The 27,194-nt window shown below is 40.5% G+C and overlaps 1 protein-coding gene across 5 annotated transcripts in view; it reads right to left on the bottom strand.

Annotated features, from left to right (window-relative positions):
• The window catches only part of slc8a4b (solute carrier family 8 member 4b), a 102,821-nt gene that overhangs the window by 28,285 nt on the left and 47,342 nt on the right, over positions 1–27,194 (bottom strand). For all 5 annotated transcript variants that reach the window (XM_051428932.1, XM_051428933.1, XM_051428929.1 and 2 more), the window contains exons 4-11: positions 26,709–26,861; positions 26,388–26,615; positions 25,873–26,289; positions 23,534–23,644; positions 23,267–23,419; positions 20,202–20,298; positions 19,796–19,987; positions 18,051–18,243 (exon numbers count right to left, since the gene is read on the bottom strand). In XM_051428932.1, the coding sequence (XP_051284892.1) occupies positions 18,051–18,243; positions 19,796–19,987; positions 20,202–20,298; positions 23,267–23,419; positions 23,534–23,644; positions 25,873–26,289; positions 26,388–26,615; positions 26,709–26,861 (1,544 nt within the window). The remainder of the gene's footprint in view (positions 1–18,050; positions 18,244–19,795; positions 19,988–20,201; positions 20,299–23,266; positions 23,420–23,533; positions 23,645–25,872; positions 26,290–26,387; positions 26,616–26,708; positions 26,862–27,194) is intronic.

Genomic DNA, 27,194 nt, shown 5'->3' with positions numbered 1-27,194 from the left:
GCACACAATGAGCACATAACATCAATCCTGGACTCTTTAGCCTGACCAGCTTGGAGCTGTCATTAGGCCGTTGCCATGGTGATGGCCAAGATACATAATGGCCACCCTGCTCTCCCAACATTGTTGTGTTTTAAAAAAATATGTTTTTCAAACATTAACGGCTGCCAGTTCTGCTCTTCCCCTGCTGCAAACCCTTTTAGCAGCTTTTAATTATATATTACCATCAGTTCTTTACAGCAGAGAGATGCACGGAGAGATGGATGGATGGATGGATGAATAGAGAAGAATAGGAAAATACAAAAGAATGAAACAAGCCAATGAATGTAAGGATGAGGGATGGATCAGTCAACAAGGACCAGCAGATGGAGAGATTAAAGCCAAACACAAAGATGCAGTGAGTAAAATACACTAGAAAGAGAGGAGTAAAAAAGGAGGAGAGAAAAACACAGATAAATAGCAAGACAGAGACACATTACTTAATCCTAACTACACCTTATCCATTCTCCATCTTTATCGTGGGTGGAAAAATGATGAAAAATAAGCAGCGTTGAAGACAAACAGACAAAGAGAGATAAATGAGCGACAGGCACTCTTCCTTCTTTCCTCCTCTCCTGTTGTCTCCCTTGTTCTTTTATCCCCCCTCCTCTCTCTCGCTTTCTCTCTTATGTCGTCTGTTCTCATGTATGTTTCAACGGTTCTCATCATATATTTATGTTCTGGTCAAACTAGGGGGCTGCCATGGAGAACCAAGCTGTTTGAAGAATGTCATAACACACAGACAAATCTGTTTCACTTGCCTCCATGATGTTTGGTTCCACATTAGGTTCAGTTTTATTTATATTCTGTGTCAGCCTGAGTAAAATATGCAAACCTAAGACTCCATTAGCTGTATGGCTGCATTTCGTACATATTTCATATATATCTCTTGTTGCTCAGTTCATACACATTTCCCCCCAAATTTAGCCTGAACAATTTGGTATCGTTGGGAGACTTTGGGATGTCCTCCTTGGCCATAATAACCTGCTAGCGAGCCCTGGGGCCAAACTGAACTACTAAGCCCCTATTAACTCCCCCATTCCTCCCACTCTGTGCATATCTTTGTTTTTGGTTTTCTCATTTCACAAATCAAGAAGCAGGATGTTATAAAGTAAAAGTAAGACATAAAACACATTCGCACTTCAAGAACAGTAAAAAATAAATAAGGGAGGGTGTTGGCGGTACCCATTTATATAAATGCATAAAAGATTCATTGAATAGTAAATATATTTATGTTTCTACAGTCTAGAAAAAGGCACCAAACATCGTAAAACATTTCTGTGTTTCAGAATTAAATTAGCATAGCTGCTCCATTTGAATATTGACAGTCATCTTGTTTAACAGTTTCTCAAACCACTGGGAATCGGATCATTTCCAGACTAAAAGTACATGTATTTTGTATCATGTCTCATATTAATGTTGACAGCTATATGAAAAACTCTTGTTATTTCTTCTGTTATCTAAGAATAAAGAAAGATTGCCAAGAACAGAGATGGCTGAATCCCTTTTTTAAGAATCCTAGAAAACCATCAGACTATTTTTATCCAGGAATCACATAAGAATAGGCAGAAACTAAATAAACCCTTGAGCTAGTTTACAACTGTCACATAATGGAGATATTTATACATTTACACAGTTTTTAATGCTGGTGGCCCAAAGTTTACTGTGTAATAATATGAATAAACACAAATCCATTTAGGACCATGCAAACAAATAAGCAATGCAATAATGAAGGTCTTGATATAGAGATCATCAAGACCTTAGGATCATAATGAAACATTACCTGTAATGTTGGTTAAGACTGTGCTTTATAGATAGTTTATTTTTTTATGTTTTGCCATTGTAAATTAATGCATCAGAATAGGGCTCTAGATAAAGACAGCGACAATGAAGTAAAGAGTCTGGAGCTAGGGTTATTTGTGTGAGCAATAAAATGGAACAGAGAAATCATGAATCTGGAAATCTGAATCAACTAATGGTTGGAGGACAGAAGGGAATGTAGCTAAGTTGTTGGACATTATCACTTACTTACTGGTGCTTATTGAACACATTTTCAATTAAATTAGCACAAAGTACTTGACACACAGTAAGCCTGGGGCATTTCAGCCCTCCCTGGAGTTCCGGGGCCATGGTGCAATTGGTATTCCAGTGTTAATCTACACATTTAAAATAAAGTTCAGTGGGTTTGAAAGTTTGTAACCACTGAGTAATAAAGGGTTAAAGGTTAGTAGTTGAACGAATGCAGTCAGTGCTTGTCCTCACAAATATAGACAATCTGTTGTATGTGTGTAATGACACCTTAGTTTGATTGACTGGCATTAGTGGCTCAAGGTGAGAGCCTTTAGGCAGCGGATATATATATCGCCATGCCAACTGCTGCCAAGCTCCAACGAGGCTGCTTGCCAAAGGCTCTCACTCACACTCTCTCACTCACACACACACACACACACACACACACACACACACACCCTGCCACAGGAAAAATTACCACTCTTCTCTTTCCCTCCCCTCAATCTCCTGTACTCATTCTTCCTCTCTCCCTCCTCTCATCCCCCTCTTCTCCAACCAGGGTGCCAACAGTTGGCCTCACCAAATGCGAGCCATTCTCCTCATCCATTGTTCCTTCCTCTCTTCCTCCCGTCCTATTTGTTTTACTTCCATCCCTCTAGCCATCTTTTGCTCTCATTCTCTCTCTTTACCACCTCCACCTGCCCTTTCCTCTCTCGCTCTTGTTTTTTCTTCCAGCAATTCATCTGTCTCTCTTTCCCTACGACTCCGTCTCTCTCTGTCTTTCTGTCTCGCCCCCCTCCTTGGTCCATTCGTCTTTCTTCCTCTCTCTCTCTCCCTCTTTCTCTCTCTCTCTACTGCGTTCTCATTTACTGCCTGTCCCTGAACCTATTCATCTTTCTCTGACACCTTCACTCTCCTCCTGTGTCCCCTTTGTCTATCACTCACAATACCTGCACAAGTGTGTTTATAACCTGGAGGTCGTGAGAGGATTTAATCATTTGCCATCAGGGGAAATTAGAGTAAGGAAAGTGAATGAGCCGCAAAGAATATTACTGTGCATCAAGTGCTACTGTAATATACCTGCATTGAATGAATGAAAAAGGACACTGTGATTTTAAGAGGAGCTACATGTTGGAGCTATTTCTTGATATTTCTTGATAGTTATTAAGACATAGTACAGTAAGTACTGTACAGTACCGCTTGTTTCTTGTTTCTGGTTACAGTGTAGGTTGCCAGATGTGGCTAGGAGCCAAGTCCATCTAAATTTAGCACATATTTTCATAAAACATGCACACAAAAAATGTGAATGAATGTATGTGTATCAATTCACTGTAAGGGAAATAGTAGGAGTTGGCTAATGCTCCAATCAGGTGCCATTAAACCATTGCAGAAGATGAAGGTGCAGCAACTAAAAATGTCATTAAAACAGTAGTAAAGTAACAGGCTACAGTTAAAACAAGTAGTCTGTTGTCAATATAACAGTAATAACAAAGAAGAAGAAGAAAAAAATGAAATAAAGTAATAAAAAATAAAATAATATATTAAAATAAAATCAATAAATAAAATAGTAAGCGTGTGTGTGTAAAAAAACAACAACAAAAAAATCTATTATTTTATATATTTATCCGAGTTTCCACTGGTTGTCATATTTTGCTGCAATAATTTGACTTTTGGGCATTTCTCCAGTAAATAGGGGAGCTTCTGTGTGTCTGATATAAATTCGAATTCGGGGTATATTTGGGAAATGTTTGGGAAGTGTTTATCTCTTAATGTTTTATATTTAGGGCATGAGGTTAGAAAGTGCAGCTCTGTCTCTACCTGTCCTCTGTCACACTGGGAGCAGAGTCTCTCCTCTTCTGGTAGCCAGCTCTGTCTGTGGCGACCCTTTTCTATGGCCAGGCTGTGTTCACTCAGTCTGTATGTTGTCAACATTTTTCTTAGTTTAGGACATTTTATTGTGCTCAGGTAATTTGCCAATGTGAATTCTCTTTTTAGGGTCAGATAACATTGTAATTTACTTTGTGTTTTGGTCGTTTCTTTCCAGTATTCAATATATTTTTGTTTTTGCTTGTTGATAATTTGGTTTGGTCTAATTGAGTTGGTGTTGCTGTCCTGAGGCTGTTGGGGACATGTTACTGCAGAGAGCCTCAGGACCAGCTGGCTAAAGGGACTCTTCTCTGGTTTCAGCTCCTGGTATGTTAGGGCTTTGTGATGGTATGTCTGGGGGTTAACATATAGTGATAGTAAAATTGAATTGATCTTTTCTGTATTTTTATTTTCTCTGCACCTGCAGGATGCTCTTAGAGAACTCGGTGTGGAAAGATTCTATGATTGTTTTGTCCCATTTGTCAAATTCATTATTTAGTTTTGGTCCCCAAATTTTGCTGCCATATAGAAATATTGGTTCTAGTACAAATTTTAAGACAGATTTTGATTGGAATATAGATTTTAATGTGTCTCTTTATTGCATAGAAAGCTCACCTTGTAAGATCTTTCACAGCCATGTTGAGGTTTCCTGTGTATGTAATGTTGAGGCCAAGGTAAGTGTAGTTTTTTGTATGCTGTAATTTAGTGGTGTCTAAATAGAAATTGTTTGTAACCTGATTTCTGTATTGTTTCTGAAAGATCATTATCTTAGTCTTTGCTGTGTTTACTGTCAGGGCCCAGGTCTGACAAAATCTCTGCAGGAGATTAAGGTGCTGCTGCAAACCTTCTTTAGTAGGTGAAAGCAACACTAAGTCATCTGCATATAGCAGACGTCTGATCTCTGTGTCGTTCAGGGTGAGGCCAGGTGCCGTGGAACGCTCTAGTTGGTTCGCTAATTCATTGATATATAGATTGAAGAGAATTGGACTGAGATTGCATCCCTGCCTCACTCCCCGGCCTCTCTCTCTCTCTCTCTCTCGCTCTCTCTCTCTGGTTTACCCTTCACCTCTAATTCTCCCCTCCATTTGTATTTACTGACCAGTAAAACTGAAAGTCATGTCTACACTGCACTTAATTGGCAATGAGTTTATGGCACATCAATAATCACATGAAACGGAATCCACTACAGTAATAACTGCTTATAAAAAGAGCAGGAGTGTGTGTGTTCCTACTGCACAGCATGTGTGTGAGTGTGTTTCTTTAAAGTATGGCCTGTGCTGACCTTTTAAAACCAACCCAACTTTCTTAAGCCCTGTTTTCCTCCTACAAACACACATTGTTCAAACTTTGCCTGCTAATAACATTTACACACAGAAAAATAGGAACGGAAGAATTTAAAGGGAAGGAGGCAAGAGGACGTTGATAAAGTGAAAGGTGATAAAGATGGAGGGCAAACAATGCTGTAAGAAGAAGCGATGCAGCAAAAGAGAGAGCAAAAGAGGTGAGAAGGAACGGATGGGTGAACGATAAGACGGCGAGGGATGATATATCATCCTGTAAAATGAAGAGGGAGACAGAGAGGATATCTGTGATGGGAAGAATAAAAGTGAAAAGACGACAGGGCGGGAAGATGGATGGAGCTAGGGTGGAGGGCAAAAAGAGAGATTAATAAAGGAGAGGAAGGATGAGTGAGAGACAGATGGATGTTGAGGAAAGAGGGGCAGATCAGGGCAGAATAATAGGATGGAGAGGAGGAGCGTTAGAAGGAGATAAAGGAAGAAAGAAGGGTGATAAAGGGAGAGAGAAGGAGGAGAAATGGGGGACAGAAAAATAAAAGAGACAATGAGTTAAATAGAGTCAGATGGAGAGAAGAAGAAGAACTGTATTGGAAAGAGTACTGAGAGGGAGGGTGAGAGATGTGAGTTGCGATGGAGAGCTTGTGTGAGTCACATCGTCTCCTCCGCAAGCTATTAGTGATTTAATCACTCTGACATCACTGAGTGTCTGTGTGTGAGTGTGAGTGTGAGTGTGTGTGTGTGTGAGTGTGTGTGTGTGTGTGTGTGTGTGTGTGTGTGTGTGTGTGCGTGTAGGTGTGTGTGTGTATCATACCAGATTACCCTGAGCTAGTGCAGTCAGGAACTGGCTCATCACTCTTCCACAGCAGCGTGCATTCATCATGTCAGAGTTAAGTTTGTCAATCTATGGGCTGAGACACAAAGCAGGTCGCAGGTTCGCACTTGTGGGCCTCTACTGGACTGATGTAAGCCGTTACTGAGCTATTCCCTCTGTGAGACTGCTATTAGCACTTGGATAAACAAAATAACCGATGTAATATGACAGAAGGTAACAAAGTGTTGACAGCGGTAACATGCTGCATTTTAGACTGTGAAACTGAGATGAATAAATGCAGAGTCATTCCACATTTTCCAATAAAATGGAAACTGTTAGCATCCAAGCTAAAATGAATGAAACTAACTGATAGTTGGGCTGCAGTTAGCAAGCTTGTTAGCTAAAATACTATTAATATCAGTTAAATGCTCTATTTAAACTTTAAATAAAACTAAAATAAACATAGTTGCACTGGACTGAGAAGAGCACAAATGTGGGAAAAGTAGTGATTATTGTAAGCATACAGTCTTCAAGCAAGGTCAATGCTAAGGAGTGAGACAGGTTGAGAAAAGAAACTTCTCCTTGCTAACAAACAGCAAATGAATTATATAAATAAAAGTATAAATAGAAGTATATCAATAAAACTCTTTATTGAATGAAATTATGCAAAGTCCAGGGAACAAAAGGAGCAAGTTAGCATGTCCGGGCTGGCTAGCAGTAAGCTACAGTAGTTCATCAACCTGCCCAACCTGCAAGTATTCACTCCGTCACAAAAACTAATTTCAACGTGCCACTTTCTGGTGTGACTAGGCCTTAAGGATAAATTATAGTATCATAACAAGATTGTGAAGGTTCCTGCCAAAATGCAACCCAACATTAATGGCTGATTTACTTGTTTAAAGTATTTCTCTGCTGCGCAATCTAGTGCAACACTGTGAGATTATTTCAGAACCAAAATATAGCTGTGGGATAAAAGTATTGTGAATGAAAGACTATTGATTGAATACTGTTATTATCTTCATCGTTTTGCAGACAAAATGTATGATATTATCTTATTTAAATCAAACCACCGACTATAAAACCCCTGTCTCTTCAAATTAAATTCCTAGAAACTGCAATCTCACTTATCATCTGATTGCACCTGATTGCTACTCCCACTGCATTCACCATCAATCAGGATATTTCTCCTAGTTGTTGTAAAATCTGGCCAGTGTTCCTCATGTATATTGGACAAGAGTTTGGTAATCCCTGCCATGGGAGAGCACCAGACAGTCTGAGGCTGCATTATAATTTCACTTCACTTCATTAGATGAATACTGCCATCAGAGCAGTATCCAATCATGCACAAACAGAGGTCACTGCTCTAACTGAATTTGACAATGCCCTCTGACCAATTGGAGGGTAAATTGTCGGGCAATATGAGGCCATGCCTACAGTCTGTCAGCAAAGATGATCAAATCAAAAAGGGAAAAGAGAGACGGCAGACAGACTTAACTTGCCAACATTTCTGCAGGACATAAATGGACAGAAGAAGAATAAAAGTTTGACATCCCAGAACTAACAGTGGAAATAAGGGGAAAGGGGATGGGTAATTAAAACGCCATCAACGACTCATTGACTTATTAGTTGAATTGATTAGTCAAGTGACTGAAGATTTATTTGCATTATTTTATGATCGATTACTTCTCAATAATGAGGATATTTTGCTTTTCTTTGCTTACTGTGATATTAATAAAAGATCTGTGAGTTTTGAACCACTGGACGGCCAAAACAAACAAGCAGAAGACGTCAGTATCCACTGACATTTCACCGACCAAACCATTAATTAATAAATTGAGAAAATACGTGCAGATAAATCAATAATGTATAATTACATAGTTACAGTCCTAATCATTGCTGAATAACTCAATGTTGAATTTATAACATTGAAATATTTTACTCTAAACATATCTACCTGAATTGATGTGGCCTGAATTCCAGTAGGTTTGTTTGTTGTTGCTCAAATTAGATTGATAAAATGCAAACACCAAAAATTACAACTATTTTAGTACTTTAAATTCGGTGGTATTTAACTTTCAATACTAAGTATTCAGTAATGAATGAATTTCACAATTAAGGATTCAGTTTTTAATTAATAAGATGATTAGCCTCTGCACTGTGTACCTCCTAGATTGCTCTGAGGCTCAGAGAAGAGAGAGGGCACTGTTCTTCCAGCACAAATAGAGCTTCAGATTTCAGTGTCTTTCAATGGCAGATGGTGAAAGGAGGGAGAACCTACTTCCCACATGTTTATTCTCTTTGTCAGCAAAAAAGAAACATAAAACACACAGAGCATGGTTTATGGGAAACCTAGTCTTTTCAAAAACAAGAGCAGTGGTGTAAAACACAAGCTACCAGTCATAAACATGGCCTTGTTTGTTTATAGAAGAAATCTCAGAATAGCGTAATGATTTTGATGAATTTATAACAGGCCTCCCGTGTTCCAAGGCCACCCCCATAACATACATGCAGTGGTTCATTCAGAGAAACTATGAGCACACTTGCAGTCAAACTGAACACATGGAGAAGTGGTACCCCAGCTGACCCACCCTGGAGCTTCTACCCCAACCATGTTGGTCAGTGAACCCTCCACTATGGCCTTTAATGTGGTCTTGGCGTGGCAGGGTGGGGGCCAGTGATTCAAGGAGGCCCGGGGCAGATGGGGAGGCAGAGGGGGTTATAGCGGGTGTATCTGTCCCCTGTTGAGGCTCTAATCATGGGCATGGAAGGGCAGGAGCAGCCTGTTGCCGCAGCTCACGGTAGGTCTCTGAGCTGTGATTACAGGGTGTGTTGCAGTCTACGGGGGTTTGATCACAGGGATGCGTTGGCAAGAGTCAAGTGTGTGTTAGTGTGTGTGGGTGCAGGACTCTGACCATAGGGTGTGTTTGTGTGAGTGTGTGCATGCTTGGCAGAGAAAATTGCTGGGACTGCAGTGCTAAAAAAAAAAAAACAACCACAGGGGAAGATGCAGGGCTAAGAAGTACAAAACGGGAGACACAGAGAGAGAACGGGAACAAGGAGCGACAGGGTTGTTAAATAGCAGAATTGTGTAACAAAGATACAGAGGCATAATAGGGAAATAGGAACAACAACAAGGGGTGAAAAGCAGACAGGCAGACACAAACAGTGGCAGCGGGGTTAGCATTTCAAAGTCAAAGTTGCCTCAACTAAAAGCTGTTTTGTATTTTAGCATCGCAACACTCCACCTCTCAGTACACCTGTCTAAACCACTACTGTAAAATCCTCAGCTACAACTTTAACTGTCAGATTGTTGGCTTCGTCTTATACCCACAAATCAATAGACTTTTCTACTGTTTAACAGCAGCACTGCAAAACAAAAGACACCGTGGGAAAGGAGCCATAGGCAGGGATTCAAAATACATTAAATTTGTGTTCAGAGTAAGCCAGAGGTGCTCCCTGGTTCTGTGTGTGTGTGTGTGTGTGTGTGTGTGTGTGTGTGTGTGTGTGTGTGTGTGTGTGTGTGTGTGTGTGTGTGTGTGTGTGTGTGTCAGGGACACTGCCAGTTGAATTACTGTAGTACGGCGCAAAATGTCAATAGGCAAACAACAGACGGCAGCTGCCACATCGATTTTCTCGATTTCAATACACAGCTTAAACATAACACACACACAGGCTCGCACACATGAACGGAAACGGATGCACACACACAATGGGAGCTTCTAAAGTTGTTAAAGATGTTGACTTAAGCTACTTAACTTTGACTGCTCTGGCATTAGAGGAGATGAAGAGAAAGAGAGGGGATAGAAGGGGGAGAAAATAAGAGAGTTGTGGATAAGCAAGAAGAGGCAGGAAAGAGGAGAAGAAGAAGAAGAAGAAGAAAGAAGAAGAAAGAAGAAGAAGAAGAAGAAGAAGAAGAAGAAGAAGAAAAAAATGGGATGATAAAAGCATGCAGGCTTTCTATCTCTTCTCTATTTTCTCTCTCCTCTGCGTCTTTATTTTCGCTCTCTGACTCTGTCATTCAGCCTATCTTTATCTCTCTCTGCCCTCCGTCTTTCTCTCTGTCAGGCAGACCATGACTACGCCGAATGTGATCTTCATAATCCATTTGGCCAAAGAATGTTTTCCTTTACGAATTTAAGACCAAACAATGGACTGGAGTGTGTGTCTCACAGATGAAGACACACACTCAGAGAGAGAATCTGTCAGTAAATGGAATAAGAGATAAAATGAATGAGAGAGAAAATGGGAGGAGAGAAATAATGGGGAGTGTAAATATGGTTTTTAGTATTTCAACTTTCAGTGCAGACACATGACAGCAGAAAAACAAATCTTTGGAAGACAACGAAAAAATCATAAAACAACAAAGCTCTTATTTCTATTCCAATAACTTCTCCCTTTAATTCTTTATCTTTCTTTCTATTTTTCTGTCTCTTTCTGTCGTCTCCTCTTTGTTGCGGTTACAATGGGAGGGATCAAAAGTTGCTAAGGCAACAAACAGGGAACGAATAAAAAAAATAAAACCCTGTCATCCTTACAGAGACGAAGGAATCCTGGCGTTCTTCAGCAGAACAGAGCGAAAAGGGGAAATGGAGGGAGGCAGAGAAACAGAGAAGTGAAGGGGGGGTTGAAAGTGTTTATCTGCCCATTAGCAGGCTGCTATTTGAACTTGAAAGGATGTGTGACGTATAGAGGAGAAGACATCAGAGAATGCAATGCAACTGCCGGGAGTGAAAACTGTCCTGAAATGCACAGTAAATATATGCCTACTGCCTAATTTTATATAAAGCTTAAAGGGTCTTTTTGTACAGTGGTGTACTTTCTAAACTGGCTCCAGTTTAGACTGTAAACAGAAACGGGGAAACCGATGTCCTAAAAAATACTGCAATAGACAGTGTACAACCAAAGGGATTACACAGATGGATCAATAATCGAAAAAACTAAATATAAATAGGGAACTATTCCATCGCAGAGAAATTAGGCCAACATATTGTATAACACTTTAGAAGATCACACAGAAACATAGGATGTAATTAAGTTCAATTTGAGGCCAGTTATAGAAGAAGCACTCACATATTTTCTGTCTGAGGCTGAACTAAAATGTAATATTTAACAACACATGCATTAAAAATAGCAATATAAATACCAATTCAGAACTGGAGCAACTTTGAAACAAATCACTAGACACTGTTTGAAACCCAATTTGTCTTTAAAATGTGAAATTACTAATAAACAGAATTCAGGAGGTGGAGAGAATAACTTCCAGAGAAATCAGGAATCTGAATAATGAGAGATGATGGAGTGAATGGTTTCATTATGAGGGCTACAATTAAATAATAGCCACTAGACTTATAGGATATATAATATAGGAATGACGTAATGAGGTACAGCCTTGAGAAGAAGTAGAAGTAGTGGATCTGAGCAATCACATCAACAAGCTGGTCAAGATTTATTACCAGAGGCTGTTTTTTTTTTTTTACCATATTCAAGGGTTTTAGGGTGGATATTTTCTAATACCAACTCTGCTGCATAAATATGCCCAGCAGGAAGCCGTATGCATACTAACCAACCAGAATGCATGCTGTGTTTGTGACAAATATCAACCCTCCACTTGAAAATTTTAACACGCAAGATTCATCCAAAGCAGCATGCAAACGGTTTATAATACGTTTCTTATATATGTATTTTTCTACTGTATGATTAGTTTAGCGTACCGTTATCCATGATGCCATTAAATACTAGTGTCTGCTCAGGCACATCTGGCAAACAACACATGCTTAGACACACTGACATTGAGGAATAAAATCCAAGCTGTTGTCTGAAACCAGTTTAATCTCAATATAACGATAAACAGTTTATTAAACAGTGTGCTGATAAGCAGGAAGGGCACAATGTGCTTGCAAGCATTGTTTGGAGAATGCGAAAGATGCTTAAGTGTGTGTGTGTGTGTGTGTGTGCGTGCGTGCGTGCATGTGCGTGTACATGTGTGTAAGGGTAAGAGGAAGAGAAGACATGACACTCACTAAATGAGCGACAAACAAGACCGTGAGGAAACTGTAAACACACACGCATGCACCTACAGCAGCAAGCGAGCTCAAACAGGCACAAAAACATGACTGCATCTGTATGTATGTATGTGCACGAAAAGACACACACTTAAACGCACACATCGCCCTTACGCACACGTACAGTGCACAGCTCTCGGGGATTTGGAGTTCAAAGGATGTTTTATTTTGGGAACAGCTTTGGGTTAGTCACCCTACTCTGGTGACAGACGGAGAAACAGGTTGCCAATATCAAACACTTTACAAGCACTGTGACACGCGCAAACACCCACCCACCCACACACACACACACACACACACACACACACACACACACACACACACACACACACACACACACACACACACACACACACAAACCTCTCCCTTTCCTCGTATTTCCTCTCTATCACTTAATTCCAAGAAACATCTCGCCAAAAGGAAAAATGTGTTGTTATAAACTTAGAAGCTGACTTCTCCTTTACTAGCAGCTTAATGTATGATCACAGCTCTTCTGACAGCTTTGTCAAAAACACGAAGACGCTGTGTTTGGGCTTCATTAGAACATGGCAGGATGCCGGGCTTACAGTGAAACGCAATATTGTGACGTGGTACTTCTGCTAACGCTTCGGGGGTGTTTCAGTGATCTCTAGATCCCATTAGAAAACAAAATCACAGACTCTGTTTCCTTTAAGTGATGAGCGGAAGGTTGTCAGTTGTCTTTCAAAATAAGAGCGTTTAGTTTAGGCTAACATTAGTGGCTCCCTCCTGCTCACTGAATTTATGGAAGATAACCCCAGCCAATGTTACCTGAGCACACATCGGTTAGTCCTCATAAAAGCCTTTTTTCTTGTAATGTTAAACATACCATAATATAAAAAAGTGTGTATGCAAACTAACATACATTGAGATTTGTGATTAGTGTGGGAATGATAATGATATGATAATGGGACATTTTTGGGGGTCTATACCCACCCAACATGTTTTCTTAAATCTGGAGAACAAGATTTGTAGGTCAGGGAATCTCTACAGTACTTCATTATAATTCTGTTTGGTCAATAAATTGCAGACCATATTGCAGATTTGATAATATTTTGATTTCGATAAATACTTTAGCCTCAGAACTTTTGCAAAATAACATGTTTGTATCCATCAAGAGCATATTTAAGACCCTTTATATTATGCACCATGCGTACACCAATTTATGGACCTAATGTTAGCTTGCTTAGCTAGTTAGCAATATGCGACAAAAAGGCTAGAAATGAGAAGCATGCCTTTTTCTATCTTTGCCAGAAATCATAAAACCATTGTTTCAAAAATGTCTATAAACCTTAAAGGTAAATCTGCCTCCATTATCATTGTTACAGATAGATTGAGGAGAAGGGTCTTAGGGTCTTAACATTCAAATATTCTAATGTTGTTGTGTGAAACCTTTAGAAATAGACAGAAACCGATAGTGATGGTTAGCTTCATATTCAAGGTGACATATTTTAGTTTTTAGTACTCTTTGGGAAAAAAACCTTGGGTCGTTGGAGGTGGGTTGTTATGTAAACCAAGCGCGCGTGCACACACACACACACACACACACACACACACACGGCAAGGCAGTAATTGAACAGGCGTCGGCACAGTTTGGTGGCAACACCTGTTTGAAATTTATAATGAGCAGCCAGGGGAGAGGACCGCACACACAGTCATATAAACACACACACACACACAGTTGTCTGTGTCTTGGCTACGACTCTGTGCTGAGTTGCAGGTCAGAGAAGGGCTAAGAATAAACTGGCCCTGCTGAGCCTATCTATCTCTCTCACAAACACACACAATTCATTTTGCCTTTGACGTGTACACACAAATGCCCTCTGATTAACAAAAAGATCAAGAAGGGGGAAATGAATTCCTTCCTGCAGTAATGCGAGTCCAAACTGGTTCACAGTACAGGGTCACTGTGCTCTATATGTGTGATTTCCCACAGAGTGACACTGAATAAATTCCAACATATACTGACGATAACACAATTGCATATTCACATCATTCTCTCACTCCCTTTCTCCATCACTTCTGTCCTCAGTGCATTATTAAGTAGTGAATGAAGACATCTGTCTTTATCTTCTCCTCCTTCCATCTTTCCAAATTCATTTCTTCCACTTTCCATGCTTTAGGTCATTTGTACACCAAATTGATGGTAAGTTGATGTACCATTTTCCCTATGATGTGGATGGCAGGGTGGCCTCTTGGCTGCAGACAGCTTTAAATTAGAGGGAATCTGAAAGGGTACGCTGGATTTAATGTTGCACTTCTATAAAAGTTGGGGGACTCATAAGAGACAGATTTTTAAAAGAATCATCAAAAATTAAAGCAACAGAGATTGAGATATCTGGACGCTTAGTCACTAGTATGGGTCAAGCTACAAAAATAGCCCTACAGTTCCCATAATTCAACAGGATAAGATCTTTTGTTACATCCCCAATGCCTGGTAAATGCCCACATCTTTCAAACAGCATGCCCCTAGTTTATAACGCAGGCTGTTATGAATGTAGTCTCTACAGCCCAAGCAGAGATAACCCTAATGACATCACCATGACCTTTGACATCATCACGAGTTATGTCCTCTGACTGGACAAAGCTCCTTCACTCCCGCTGAAGACATTACGCACCTGTTTTCACCGTAGTAGTACTCATGACAAGCAAACTGACATGTGTAAATCTGGTGTAGTGCCCCTTTAAACACACACTTCAGCCAACATCTGCCTCACTGAGATATAAATGAACAGGATGTCAAATTCTTCTTAGCTCCTGAGAGCACTCAGCCGAAAACCTGACCTCTGACCTCTGATGAAGGGAAGTGAGAGAAAGGGGAATTTTCTTTGCAGGATCAACGTGGTATCACATTATTTTTTATGAATTAGAGCTCATGAAACTGAGCTTTTTCACTTCCTACTCCTCTCCTCCTGTCAGTTCAGCTCCAATGCCTTTTAGATTTTCCCCAAGAATTTTAAGCAGCACCTGGGTCACCCCTTCTTCATCCATCCCCCATATCCCTTGGTCCTCCCTCCTACTTTTACCAATTTACTCTTTTCCCAAACTGTTAAGGGAGCTCATTCCAACAGACAGGATAAATAAGAAAAGTGACAGATTAATGTGGGGTTGCTTAAATTCAGGAAATAGACAAAAGGGGTAAACAAAACTATTAAGTAGGTTGGAGAAAGACATACTCTAGGAGTGAGGGACAAGGGAGAATAGAGGTAGGTGTGGACAGTGAGTTATGTCTGGGTTGTGATCCAGCTAAATTGCCTTGGCAGTAAGTCCTTTTTCTCTGAGTAAAGGTTTAGACAGAGATGAATGGATGGAGAAGATGAGGAGAGTAATAAATAAAGGGAGGAGGAAGAGGTGGTGAGAAGAGAGAAAGAAAAGAAGACAGGAAGTGAGAAAGAGAGGAGGAAGATAAAGGTGTCAGGTAGAGGCAGAGGAAGGCAATAAGGGGAGGAACATCGGGATGAAGAGTCTGACAGTGTAAATAAGTAAAGGTGAAAGGCAGAAGGGAGGAAGATGCAAATGAAGAGGAGTCGAGGGTGCGCAGCAGCGGGTGAGAAGGGAGGGAGGAGAGACATGAGATGACAGGGAGGTGAGGGTGGAGGGGAAGGTGAAGAAGAGCGGGAACGAAGGTGGTGGAGGAGAGGGGGAGGATGACAAAACTCACGCTGTGTGGAAGAAAATCTAAAAATATGGCAGACAGAAATATTTGGGATGGGAGGAAGGGGGGAGAGATGTTAAAGAAAGCCTGACAGAGATGCGAACAAGAAAGAAAGAAAATGGCTACACTGAAATAATCCAAGGTCAATGGAAAGCAGAAATTTAATGAGGTAAAGACAGAAAAGAGAGGAGGAAAAAGGGGGATGGAAAGAGGAAAGACCCAAACGAGCACAGTGGATAAAAGCAGGTTTACATTAGTGTAGAGGCTGGAGCTCAAAGGCACAATGATGAAAAGAGGAGAGAAAACTCACAGAGAGGGGTAGCAGGAAGAAAAGACATGAAAAAATAAAGAGGAGGAGGCACATTATGAGAGAGCAGATCCTGTTTGCACAAGTTTATTTTTATTCTGGTTTGTCCATCTTCTTAGAAATCCCCAAAAGAGCAAAACACGCTGATACAGATGAACTATGACGGATCAACTGTAATGCCAAAGAATCTCTGACATTATTACTGTGGACAAGGTACAATCATATTTAATCTAAGGAGACTTTTTATTTTAAAATAAATAGGCATAATGGAAAAATAGCACAAAATATGGCCACCTGGAGGAGATATGTTAAAAAACGCAGATCAGCAGTCATTTCTGTCATTGTGGCAAAAATGTGCTGAACTTCATTCGCCTAATGTGTTTATTGCATCAAATGTATCTGTTTTAAAATAATTTTAAAGGTGTTGAATCCATTGTGTAACTACTAAAGAAATTTACTATTTTAGAACACTACTTTTTAGTGATTACATGTGCTTAATAAAAGTGACTTTAATGTCCTCATCAAAAGTTATAGGATCTACAGCTATTTCAACTTCAATTTCACATGAACACACACATGCAAACTCTGCCCTTCTATTTCTTCTGGCCTGCTTTGAAAGCTTCAAACAAACACGTTTGCTCACCTTTACCTTTGAGGACCCTCACTGACATCATGTATCCCCGAAGCCTTGATCACAACTATAGTACATGCCTAACCCCACCCCTTAATCGTAACCTACATGTAATTTTAATCTCAACCCTGAAGCCAAAGTTAAAACGCCCACTCACAGGGCCTAAAACTGAAATAGGTCCTTGCAAGGACAGAAGTACAAGAGCACACACACACACACACACACACACACACACACACACACACACACACACACACACACACACACACACACACACACACACACACACTCACTCAGGTAGACACACACTCCATCTTCTTAGTCTTTCTCTGAGGGCAATCCACAGATGAACAGCTTTTGAATGGCCTTGCCAACATTTGCCCCCCCCAGGCACACAACCACACACTTACAGTGTACACACGTACACACGCACGCACACACACACACACACACACACACACACACACACACAGACACTTGTATTATCATGCTTGTGAGGATACTCATTGACGTAAATACACTGACTACTCCCATACCGTAACCCTTAAGTACTTATTAGTGTTCAGGCCTAACTCTAACCCATTTCTGACCTTATCAATCAAACATCATCTTGAAGGGAACCAGCAGTAATGTCCTCACTCTCAAATTGGTCCTCACAAGTACACAACCACACACACAAACACAGAGGCTTTGCTTTACAGGCCCCAGGAGGCACTGAGGAAACTGCATTCCCAACCGCTTTATGTATTGGTCAATTTAACACTGCTAACATCAGCATATTAAAAATGCATGTGCCCAAGGACGCAAGAGCAATATTGTGTGTGTGTGTGTGTGTGTGTGTGTGTGTGTGTCTGTGTGTCTGTGTGTGCACACACATACGTGTGTGCAAGCATTTTAATGCAGAGTAGCCTACCTTGAAGAGTGGCATTATTACACTGTTATCTGCCTAATGGAGCTATTTATCCTGTGAATGCATGTTAAACACTCAATTAAACTAAACAGCAATTTCTGAATGGGAGTCAATCACACAGAAAGGAAACAGAGAACGAGGAATGTGTCATAGGTGTAAATAAAGAAAAAATAAATAGATAGAATAGATAGATAAATTCAAGATATATAGAGTGGGTTTTTTAAGTTATTGGGCCACTGATCAACTTCCCTGGAAATTGATTGTCAATGCGGCTGCTAAGTTACAGCCCTGACTTGGAAATCTTTTCAATGCCCTGTCTATGTATTGGAAAAACACTGTGTAGGAATGCAAGGGTTCAAAGGAGTTTGGGATTTTGTCAGATGTTTCAAAGTGTGTACAAAATGTGCAGTAAAGTGGCTAAAATAATGACATGTCACTGTACTTACATAGTCTCGTCATTCTGAAACTCCAGCTTGCCGGCTACCAGTTCGTAGTCCTCCCCTCCTCTAGCGGTGCCATCCACGGTTCGGTAGGGGACTGCCACCAGGCCTCGGGCCCCCGAGGTCCTCAGCACCTTCAACTCCATCACACCTACGCTCTCACTTACCCTCTGACTGGCAGTCTCAAAGGTAAAGATACCTGAAAAGAAAGAAAGAAAATGAAAGAAGCATAACAAGAAAATAGAGTACTTCACAGGGGAGAAACACTAGAAGGATGTGTAAGATGAGGTTGATAAACACCTACGCTCTCTCTCTCACTAGCTTTCTCTCCAAGGTGTACCGTATATATAGTGAAAGAGATAATAGATTACCACCCACTCTCTCTAGATAAAAGATAATAAGCATTAGGTGAACGCCCACTCTCCTCTCATCCACCCTCACCTTAAATCTCTTTAGATGTTATCAAACTTCTGTAACTGAAAAAAGCTGCGACATTGCAGGGACAGGAACACTTTGAACTTTCTTGTGAAACCTTTTTGTGGATATCCTGGGACTATGGAGCAGAGCAATAGACTCAAAATTTATTACAGAACCAGTTCTGAATGGGTACTTTTATCACTTTGTCCGTTTTACAAAGAAATGCTTAGACAGTGTTTTGAATTGTGTGCTCATTTGGACAAAACTGTAATTACAAAAAAATAGGGAGTAGTCAACTACATGTAATTAAACTAGTAGTTGAACTACTACTACAAACTATTTTGGGCCATAAAAAGGAAGGAATGATTTGATTATTTAAATGTACCATTAGATCTCTATTGTAATTTAAAGCTAATATTGCTTGCACTTTGTTATAATTTTGTATCACATGCACATTGTCAATTTGATCGTTTCTTTTTACATTCCTCAAACTACTTTTTCTAAGTGTCTTTAGTTAACCAAACTAGATTTCTCCCAAGGGTAGCTTTACTGGAGTTCATCTTCTTCCAGTGTGAACTAATTGGTAGCTTGTAAATGTACTTTAAAAGTAGCTTCCCAACACTGCCAAAAAGTAGAAATCCAATTCTTTGCTAATATAGAACTACTATAGGACCTTTATTAGTGATCTGAGGGGGTTGTGAGTATAGTTAGTTATATCACTTCCTTTCATGCAGAAACTTACTAGCTGGGGGTGCTATTACGCTAGCTGTGGCTTAGTCCCATCTGTGTTTGAACATTTCCTATATCACTCCAGGGCTCTGTACATTACTGCATGATGTAATTCAAATTACAGTGTAACTAACGGAGTGTTGAGGTCACAGGACTACCTGTTGCTGTGAGTTTTCACAGTTGCTTACTGTGCAGGAGCTTGAAAATGGCAGCCGGTGTTGAAATAAAGTAAGGAAATTTTTTCCTCAGTAGATAGCCTAGCTTTCTAGCTTCCATTTTCTGGAATAACAGTTACAGATTCAACAGCATGATGGGTCCAAATGTTGAATGTTGTAAGGGGACAGATGCCTTACATTGCTGAAGAGGGGGGCTTCTATACAGTAGTCCACAGTACATGTATATATTGTAGAAATGCAAATGTCCAAAAACTGTTTCATTCTCTTCTAAAATATGTAAAATATACACAACAGCTGCAGCATCATTATAGTTTATAATCATTTACATGGCAGCGAGGAGGATTCCAATTTCAGTTCGCCTTTAACTACAATGTATACATTATCAGCTACATTAAGATTCCTGTGATATTATTCAGGGGTTTCTCTTACCTGCATGATCGTCATCGTAGATGGTCACTGTGGCCGTGTGGTTGTCACCCAGCACGGCTTTGGGGGTGGCACTGGCATCCAGCGGGACGGTGCCGATCTCAGGATAACCCACCACTCGAGGGTTACTGAGGTGAACATAGAAATACTCATCCTCCTCAAAGATGTCGTCGTCAATCACTCCGACTGTGATCTCTGGTAAAAGAATTGTCATTTTAGGATGTTGATTTTGGCACAGAATAGTTTGTGAATTATTCTTTATGTAACATAATTTCAATAATAAACCTTAAAAGCCAGTGGAAAAAGTTGCCTAAGGTGGTGCAGGTGACCTCTGTTATTTGAGCCTCAGTCTCAATGACATGTTTTTTGAAAATATGTCATAAACTATTGCTGTCACACTTATTTTTACCTTTGAGGGTCTCTCCTGGCTTAAACAGCAGTGTTCCCTCTGCAAACTCATAATCTGAACCTGCGTTTGCGGTACCGTCCTCCGTGCGATAATCCACCTGGGGAAGATAGGAGCACAGAGAGACGGGGAGCGGGGTGAGACGAGGGGGAGGGAGAGAGACAAAAAGAGCCGTCAAAGATGAAACAGAAGTGAGCAGATATGAAAAGGGCAGATAAACACAAAGGAAGAGGGAGAGCACAGAGTACAGAGAAAAGGAGAAAGAGAGAGAGAGAGAGGAGGACGGCAAAGAAATGGAGGAGAGGCATTTGGGGAGATGTGAACAGAGGGTGAGAGAAAACAAGAAAAACAGCTTCATTAAACTGAGCCCTCTGGTCAGATACTGTCTGATAATAAAGACTTTGAAGATAGTACAACAAAACTTTCCCTGTATCCTCTCCTTTCTCTCCGTCCTCTCTCCATATGGCCTGTTTATTAACCCTCTCTATCCTTTACAGAGGGTTACAAACGTACATACGTACCTCTTAATCAGATAACAGTGATCAGATTCTTTACCTTAAAAAGGGAGAAATCAGATTGCTTCAAAATAATCTGTGGTTGTTTGTAGGCAGAGCTGAGTCGGTGACTCAGTGTCTAGTTGTAGATCTTGATGAAATGTGTATGAGTGACACAGCTCTATTCTTATTTTTGAATGCATTTATTACATTAGCAGATGTTGCTGGGACTACTATATACTGAGGCTTTGTAATAATTTTAGATGTGTCACACATCAGGAACGCTGCTTTTGAAATTTTAGTCTAAAGATTAAAATGTGAGAAATCATATCTTCATGTGATTATAAAACAACAAAAATGATAACTTGATGGGTTGTCTTTAATTATTTATGGATAGCCTGTCAATAATATAGCTTGGCTTTAAGAAATGTATCACTCTAGGTTCAAGTTAATATATAACATTTTGTATATGCCTTCAATTAGTCACCTAATTTCTCAAATTCAGCACACAAGCAAGCTGTATATAAGGATTGCATCTGCAAGGAAGAGGTATGGATGGCATAGCAGGAATTTGGTTTAAATATACCAACTACTCTAAACATAATGCTCCTATAATCAGTATTTTTATTGGTTTTATTTTATTGGCTCAAATGTGTGAATGTTAATGTGGTTTCTCATACTGACAGAGTGACAAACCCACAGTGAATTATCACACTGCTCGGTTCAACTCCACAGAATTCTTTATCACCACTTTAGCATTTAAATCATTGTTTTGGTTTTCCAGCATGCAGCTTTACTGCTCTGGTTGACTGTGACAACTCCTATCAGACGTTCAAACGCAACCGGCAGCTGTTTACAACAACTAAGCTGTAAAAACCCACCTGCTCAGCACCAAATGGCAGACAGACAAATTAGCGACTAGCTGGTGAACATACAGATAATTTTCTGAGGAGTAGGTGGAAAACAAAATAGAGCTAAAAGGACACAAATATATTGGACTTACATTCATCAGTTGGATATAAACTCCAATCCAAATATAAGCTAATGCTGCTCCTAAGCAACTGTTTGCTAACAACTTAGCTATATTAGTTTAAAATGTGTCAGTCGTTTGACAGCTTGTGGCAGAATTATCACTTAATGAAGCTTTATGTTTGTAGTTTCCCAAGTGTGAACCTCTTATGATGCCACGCATTGGTTTCTTGAGTACCGTTGGTATTATGGTTGTTGACATGTTGGGGTTGCAGCCAGCGCTCATTGGCTGGTTGCTTAGTTTTGACTCGTTCGTAGCAGGAAAGAATGGCAGCCTCACGTCACACACATTCTCATTTTACAAATAAACAGTACACTAAAATAGGTTTCTGAAAAGATTTTGGGGGAGAAATATAGCATACCCTGCTATAGCATCCATTTATTCTAAATGGTACCATCATTTACTAAATGAATATGACGTATGGAAGAAGACTTAAAACGAGCGATTGAGACCATAAATTAATTAGGAAACCGTTTACTGAGCTAATAAATCAAGTGAAAATTTGTGTAATTTTCCCATAAGACTCAGTTATTTTTTACAGCCTATAGAGCTGCACCCTGCTGGCAGTTACAAATAATGTAGATATTCCAGTGTCGGCTTAACTTAACAGACTTGGAAGCTTTGTCCACTAATTATATACTGCCAATGGCCATTCCATGATACATAAAATATATTTCCTGTGAAAATGTTTGAAACTTTTTTTTAAAATGGTTGCCTTGTGCCAAAATTGCTAAACCATTTAAGAGGATAATGTCCTCTTTAGATTACTTAGAACTTCTTTTGTATTTTTAAATAGGCTCATATTGCAATCTGGGATTGTGAACAGATTCTTGGAATGTTTGACCATTTCAACAAGTGTGCCATCAAGTACAAGTAGCCTCCTTGAGACCCTCTGTTTGGTGAAGATAATAATTTCTTTGTCTCTAAAGAGCAGCCATGCCTGAAGAGCTTGTGTGTGGGCTAAATAGGCCACTTTACTTTACTTCAGTAGACGGCAGACTGAGGCCATGCTATCAGCATTCCTCTACAGACATGTTGCATCATAGTTTCAATTGTATACAAGGAGAAAAAGAGAGGAGACACAGCCGCGCAAAGCCCCTGTGAGCAGATCAGATATCACTACACTGACACAGACTCTCTTTGGGAGACTTGAAAGAAAATTTCTTATTCAGAGTATCAGGCTAGCATTAAGCCCGGGATCAATGAGCTTTTCCAAAAGGATATGTGTTGTCTTTGAGTTACAACCTGAGCTGAAAGCAAAAAATTTGGAGAATAAAGTGTTTTGTGTTGTGTCTCCAGTTCTCTTCTATCACCTACCTCCATCCTTGTTCCAGCATTCAAAAAAACAACAAGGATACTCAAAGCCTCTAGACTGAGAACATGTTATGGGTAAGATCAGATGAAGACCAGGAAAACTGCCAAAGGTGTGAGTAAAATCAGTTCAGAGTATATTTTTGTTTTCTCTGGTCTCTGTTTGTGTATTTTGGCTTCTCTCCCTCACACACACACACACTATCTATCCTTCTGAACAACTTCACACACACCTTTACAGTAACTCCAGGGTCTCCTCCGTGTCTAGCAACGGTCAATTTCAAGGAGCCACAGTTTTCAAAGCACTGGTACAAAGAGGGTTCAAACTCCATCCTGATGGTGTGAGGGTCGTCCTCCGTGGCCTGGGTCTCATGGCTGCTCACCACCTGGAAAAACAGGCAGGAAAAAAGCAGACGTATGAGGTCAGAGTCAGGAACGACATGTTTTTGGCTGCAAGTAACAGGCCCAGTTGTAATGAGGGCGGATTATAGGTATCTCACCTTGCGAGCCTGGTCGGCAGCGTGCTTCTTGAGGATGTTGCCAGCTCCGATCATCATCCTGGTTGCCTGGATACGGTAGAACGCTCTGCTCTTCTGCTGCTGCATCAGGACCTGATCAACAAAACCAACCAATTAACAAAGTGATCTGTTGTATTCAACATGTTAATCTAAACTTATTAGATATTTTTAGACAGCTACAATTTAAAGGGTTAAGCAGTGAATCTCTCTTGTGAAATTCTTACGTCTTCACAGGGAGGTTAGAGGTCAAAGGTCAGCTACAGATTCAGTGAGTTACTTTAGGACACTTAGGTTTGGATGCTTGAGGTTTGAACCCAGATCCTACACTTCTTCTGAGCACTTTCTCTAAGCACTCAGGAATGATTTGACATTTTAGCCGTCCACTTCCTTTAACTTCATAATGGACAAAACTGTAGCTGCCGCTCTTTTAGCTGCAAACTTTAGATCAAATGAGCCTTATGAATCTGTTATTAATGACTTCAATAGAAATGTATGGATGAGCAGCAATTTAATATCCTAATGATCCACCAAATAGAAACTGAACAAATTGGCCACTGTAGTTGTGGAGATCATTAGATTGACTGTGGCCTCAGAGCTGGGAATGCTGTGATTTATTTGAATTAAAGGCAATTTCACTCCAGAGTCGGCATAAGATCTGCATCTCTTTGGAGGGATGGCTTCAGTAATTGTTACATTAGTTAAAAACTTGATTTGTTTCTGCCGAGCAAGTTGACCTAACTTAATGAAAGTCTGATTCTAAGTCCAAAGGGACCACAAGGGATTACTATTTCTTTTTATTTAATGATTCATTATGACCACAAGAACCTTAATTTATCCAGTGGAGTTTAATCTCCAGAGCAGCTGTCATTCTTATTTACAGCACAAGGCTGAGAGAGTAGCTGCAGGGGAGGGAGAATTAAATGCAAACAAACATCTGGGAGTTTCCCAGTGCACCTTGCGGTGCCTGCCAAACTCCTTTGCTTCCCTCCTTCACTCCCCCAAAAAAATGACTTGGAGAGGAGGCAAGGGAAGGAAGAGGGGGAAGCAGAGACTTGGACAGCTTCTATAGTTCAGTATGAATAGCGGATTAAACAGAGGAATCCTTAATGTGCCAGGTTGTTGCTTAGTATTCATAAAATAAACATGTTTCTACATTTTAAATTAAGTATGAGTAAATCTTATAACAAAGAGGTGTGTGTCTATGACAGCCATCTAGTAGCAGCTCCTTTCTTTTAGTCAGGAATGAGAACAGATTAACCGACTAGTCGATTAATCTGAGTGTGACGCACTGACAGTTGAAACTCAACTATACTAACTTCAAATTAGAACAATGCACAACACACTCGCTTATAAATATGATTTAACAAATCGCAAATCTAAATTCCCCAAAAAATCTTAACTCAAGGTCCTTCTCTGTTACAGAACTTTTAACCACATCCGCAGATGCGGCTGAAAGCTCAGGAAAGAAGGTAATAAGTGGACCTTACGTTACACATTTTTTGTCAAGCTACAGCTGCGAAGTTCAAGACTGAACTTTCACGCTCACATAACTAACGATTATGTAACTTACCTGATAAAAAATCCCCTGGGTGGCAGAGGGGTTGCATGTTACGGTGCTGTCAATCAAGCCAATTGACACCTTCCTCTCTTCAGACTAGTGGTTTTATCAGCACATAACATTACTGTACATGAGGAGTGACCTGAAAAACTAAACTAAACTAATTTATTTACTCTGTTGTTGTTAATGGGTGTGAGAAAGACTAAAAGGGAGTGTATTGCTATCTGACACTCAGCCAACACTTTAATTAACTTTGTTTATATTTGGTGCGTGTGCTTGGTTTGGTTTGGTTTCCATTTTCTGGAAATAAATGAGATTAGATGAGATGAATAAGGAGGTTAATTCTAATCAATTTTACAAAGGCAATGCAATGAATAGTAATGGAAATGCAAATGAATTTGTTAAACAACTAAGTTGCTCAGGAACATTCTGAAATGTTCTCCGTATAACAGCTGCATGCTGTCCTACCAGCTAATCACCTAAAACACCTTATTTACAGCTGAATGTGTCACAGCATCATCTCCAACACTGTCTCCCTCAGAGGAGTGGCAGTTGAAATGTGATGGATGATGTTATATTTTACATGATTTCATTATGTTCTTCTTTACCTACACAATTATGAGAGTGGTATCAATACTCTCCACTGACTCTGGGCAGAAAAGCAAATAAGCATATTTCCCATAATGTCAAACTATTCCTTCAAAAATATATACCCCGTATCAATAAACTTACATATATAATGTGTAAGTACATTCCTCCTAACCTGATAGTTAGCCATCTCAATCAGCTGCTCCATGTCTTTATCCGGGTGCCTCTGCTTCAGGTCCTTCAGCGTCCTCGCCATGTCCCTTCTTGCCTCGTCCTCCTCGTCCTTTGCTCCTCCCTCCTCCATCATCCCTCCGTCCATCCCGCTGTGACAGTTCAACGCCAACTGTCCGTCCAGCTCCAGCATGTCCATCTTGGTGAACCCCCCCGGACCCAGTGCTCCACCCCCTACTCCTCCGTCCATGCCTCCTAACCCTCCGTCCGCCCCTCCCTCGGTCTCGATGATGATGCCACGGTGCTTGTCAGCACGGTAACGTTTGCGGACGTACTTGTAGAAGAGGAGGCGACGGTCGGCCACCCAGGCCTGGACCACGCAGAGGGGGAAGAAGAGGAAGGTCAGCACCGCCTCCCATACCTAGAAGAGAGGAGAGTTAAAAGCTCCTTCCTTTGTCAATCCTTCCCTTCCTTCCTGCCCAACATTCCTCACTTAACAGCTTTCATGTCTATCCTCACCTCCACCTCTCCAGGGGAAAACACACTCAGAATCAGGTAAAGCCAGATGTAGGCAAAGATACTCCAGGCCGCCGTGACGAAGAACACCCGAAGGTGTTTGATTTTTCGTGTCTCACCATCAGGAACCACGTACACACACAGGGCGATGATGACGAACATGTTGAAGGCAGCACTGCCCACGATGGTGCTGGGACCCAGAGAGCCAGCCTCAAAACCATGACCACACACCTATAGTTGAGGTGAAAATCAGATTACTGTGTTCCCATTACGTTCTGTATCAGTTAATCTAATGTGTAACCACCCGGCTCATATTGTACTCACCTCAATAACGGACAGCAGTATCTCGGGGGCACTAGAACCCAAGGCCATTAGAGTGAGATTAGAAACTGTCTCATTCCAGATCCTGACTGTGGCTGTGGTGGTCTCACCATTCGGCCTCTTTATAGTGATTTCCTTCTCCTGGGAGGTTATGACCTGGATAGGAGAAGAGAGAAGAAGAGAAGAAAAGAGAAGGAGGCAGCAACAGGAAAGGAAAATACAAGCAAAACATAGGCAAAGAGAGTAGAGGGTGCAGAAAACAGAGAATAAAGTGATAAGGAAGGCAAAAGGAAAATAAATAAATAGCAAATGCAACGAAGGGAAAGAAAAGGAAAGGATGTGCCAAAAAGGAAAAGCAACAAAAGGCAAGGACACAAAAGATGATGCACCAAAAGGAAAGGAAAAGTAAGAGAAGGAAAGGAACAGAAGGGAAGTTAATAGAAAAGATTATAATGTTTGTCTGTGTTCATTTTATTTTGTGTATTTCTC

Source organism: Dicentrarchus labrax, unplaced genomic scaffold, assembly GCF_905237075.1.
Source record: "Dicentrarchus labrax unplaced genomic scaffold, dlabrax2021, whole genome shotgun sequence".
NCBI lineage: Eukaryota > Metazoa > Chordata > Actinopteri > Moronidae > Dicentrarchus > Dicentrarchus labrax.
Note: the sequence above shows the minus strand (reverse complement) of the source record. Positions and strands in the feature narration are given on the sequence as shown.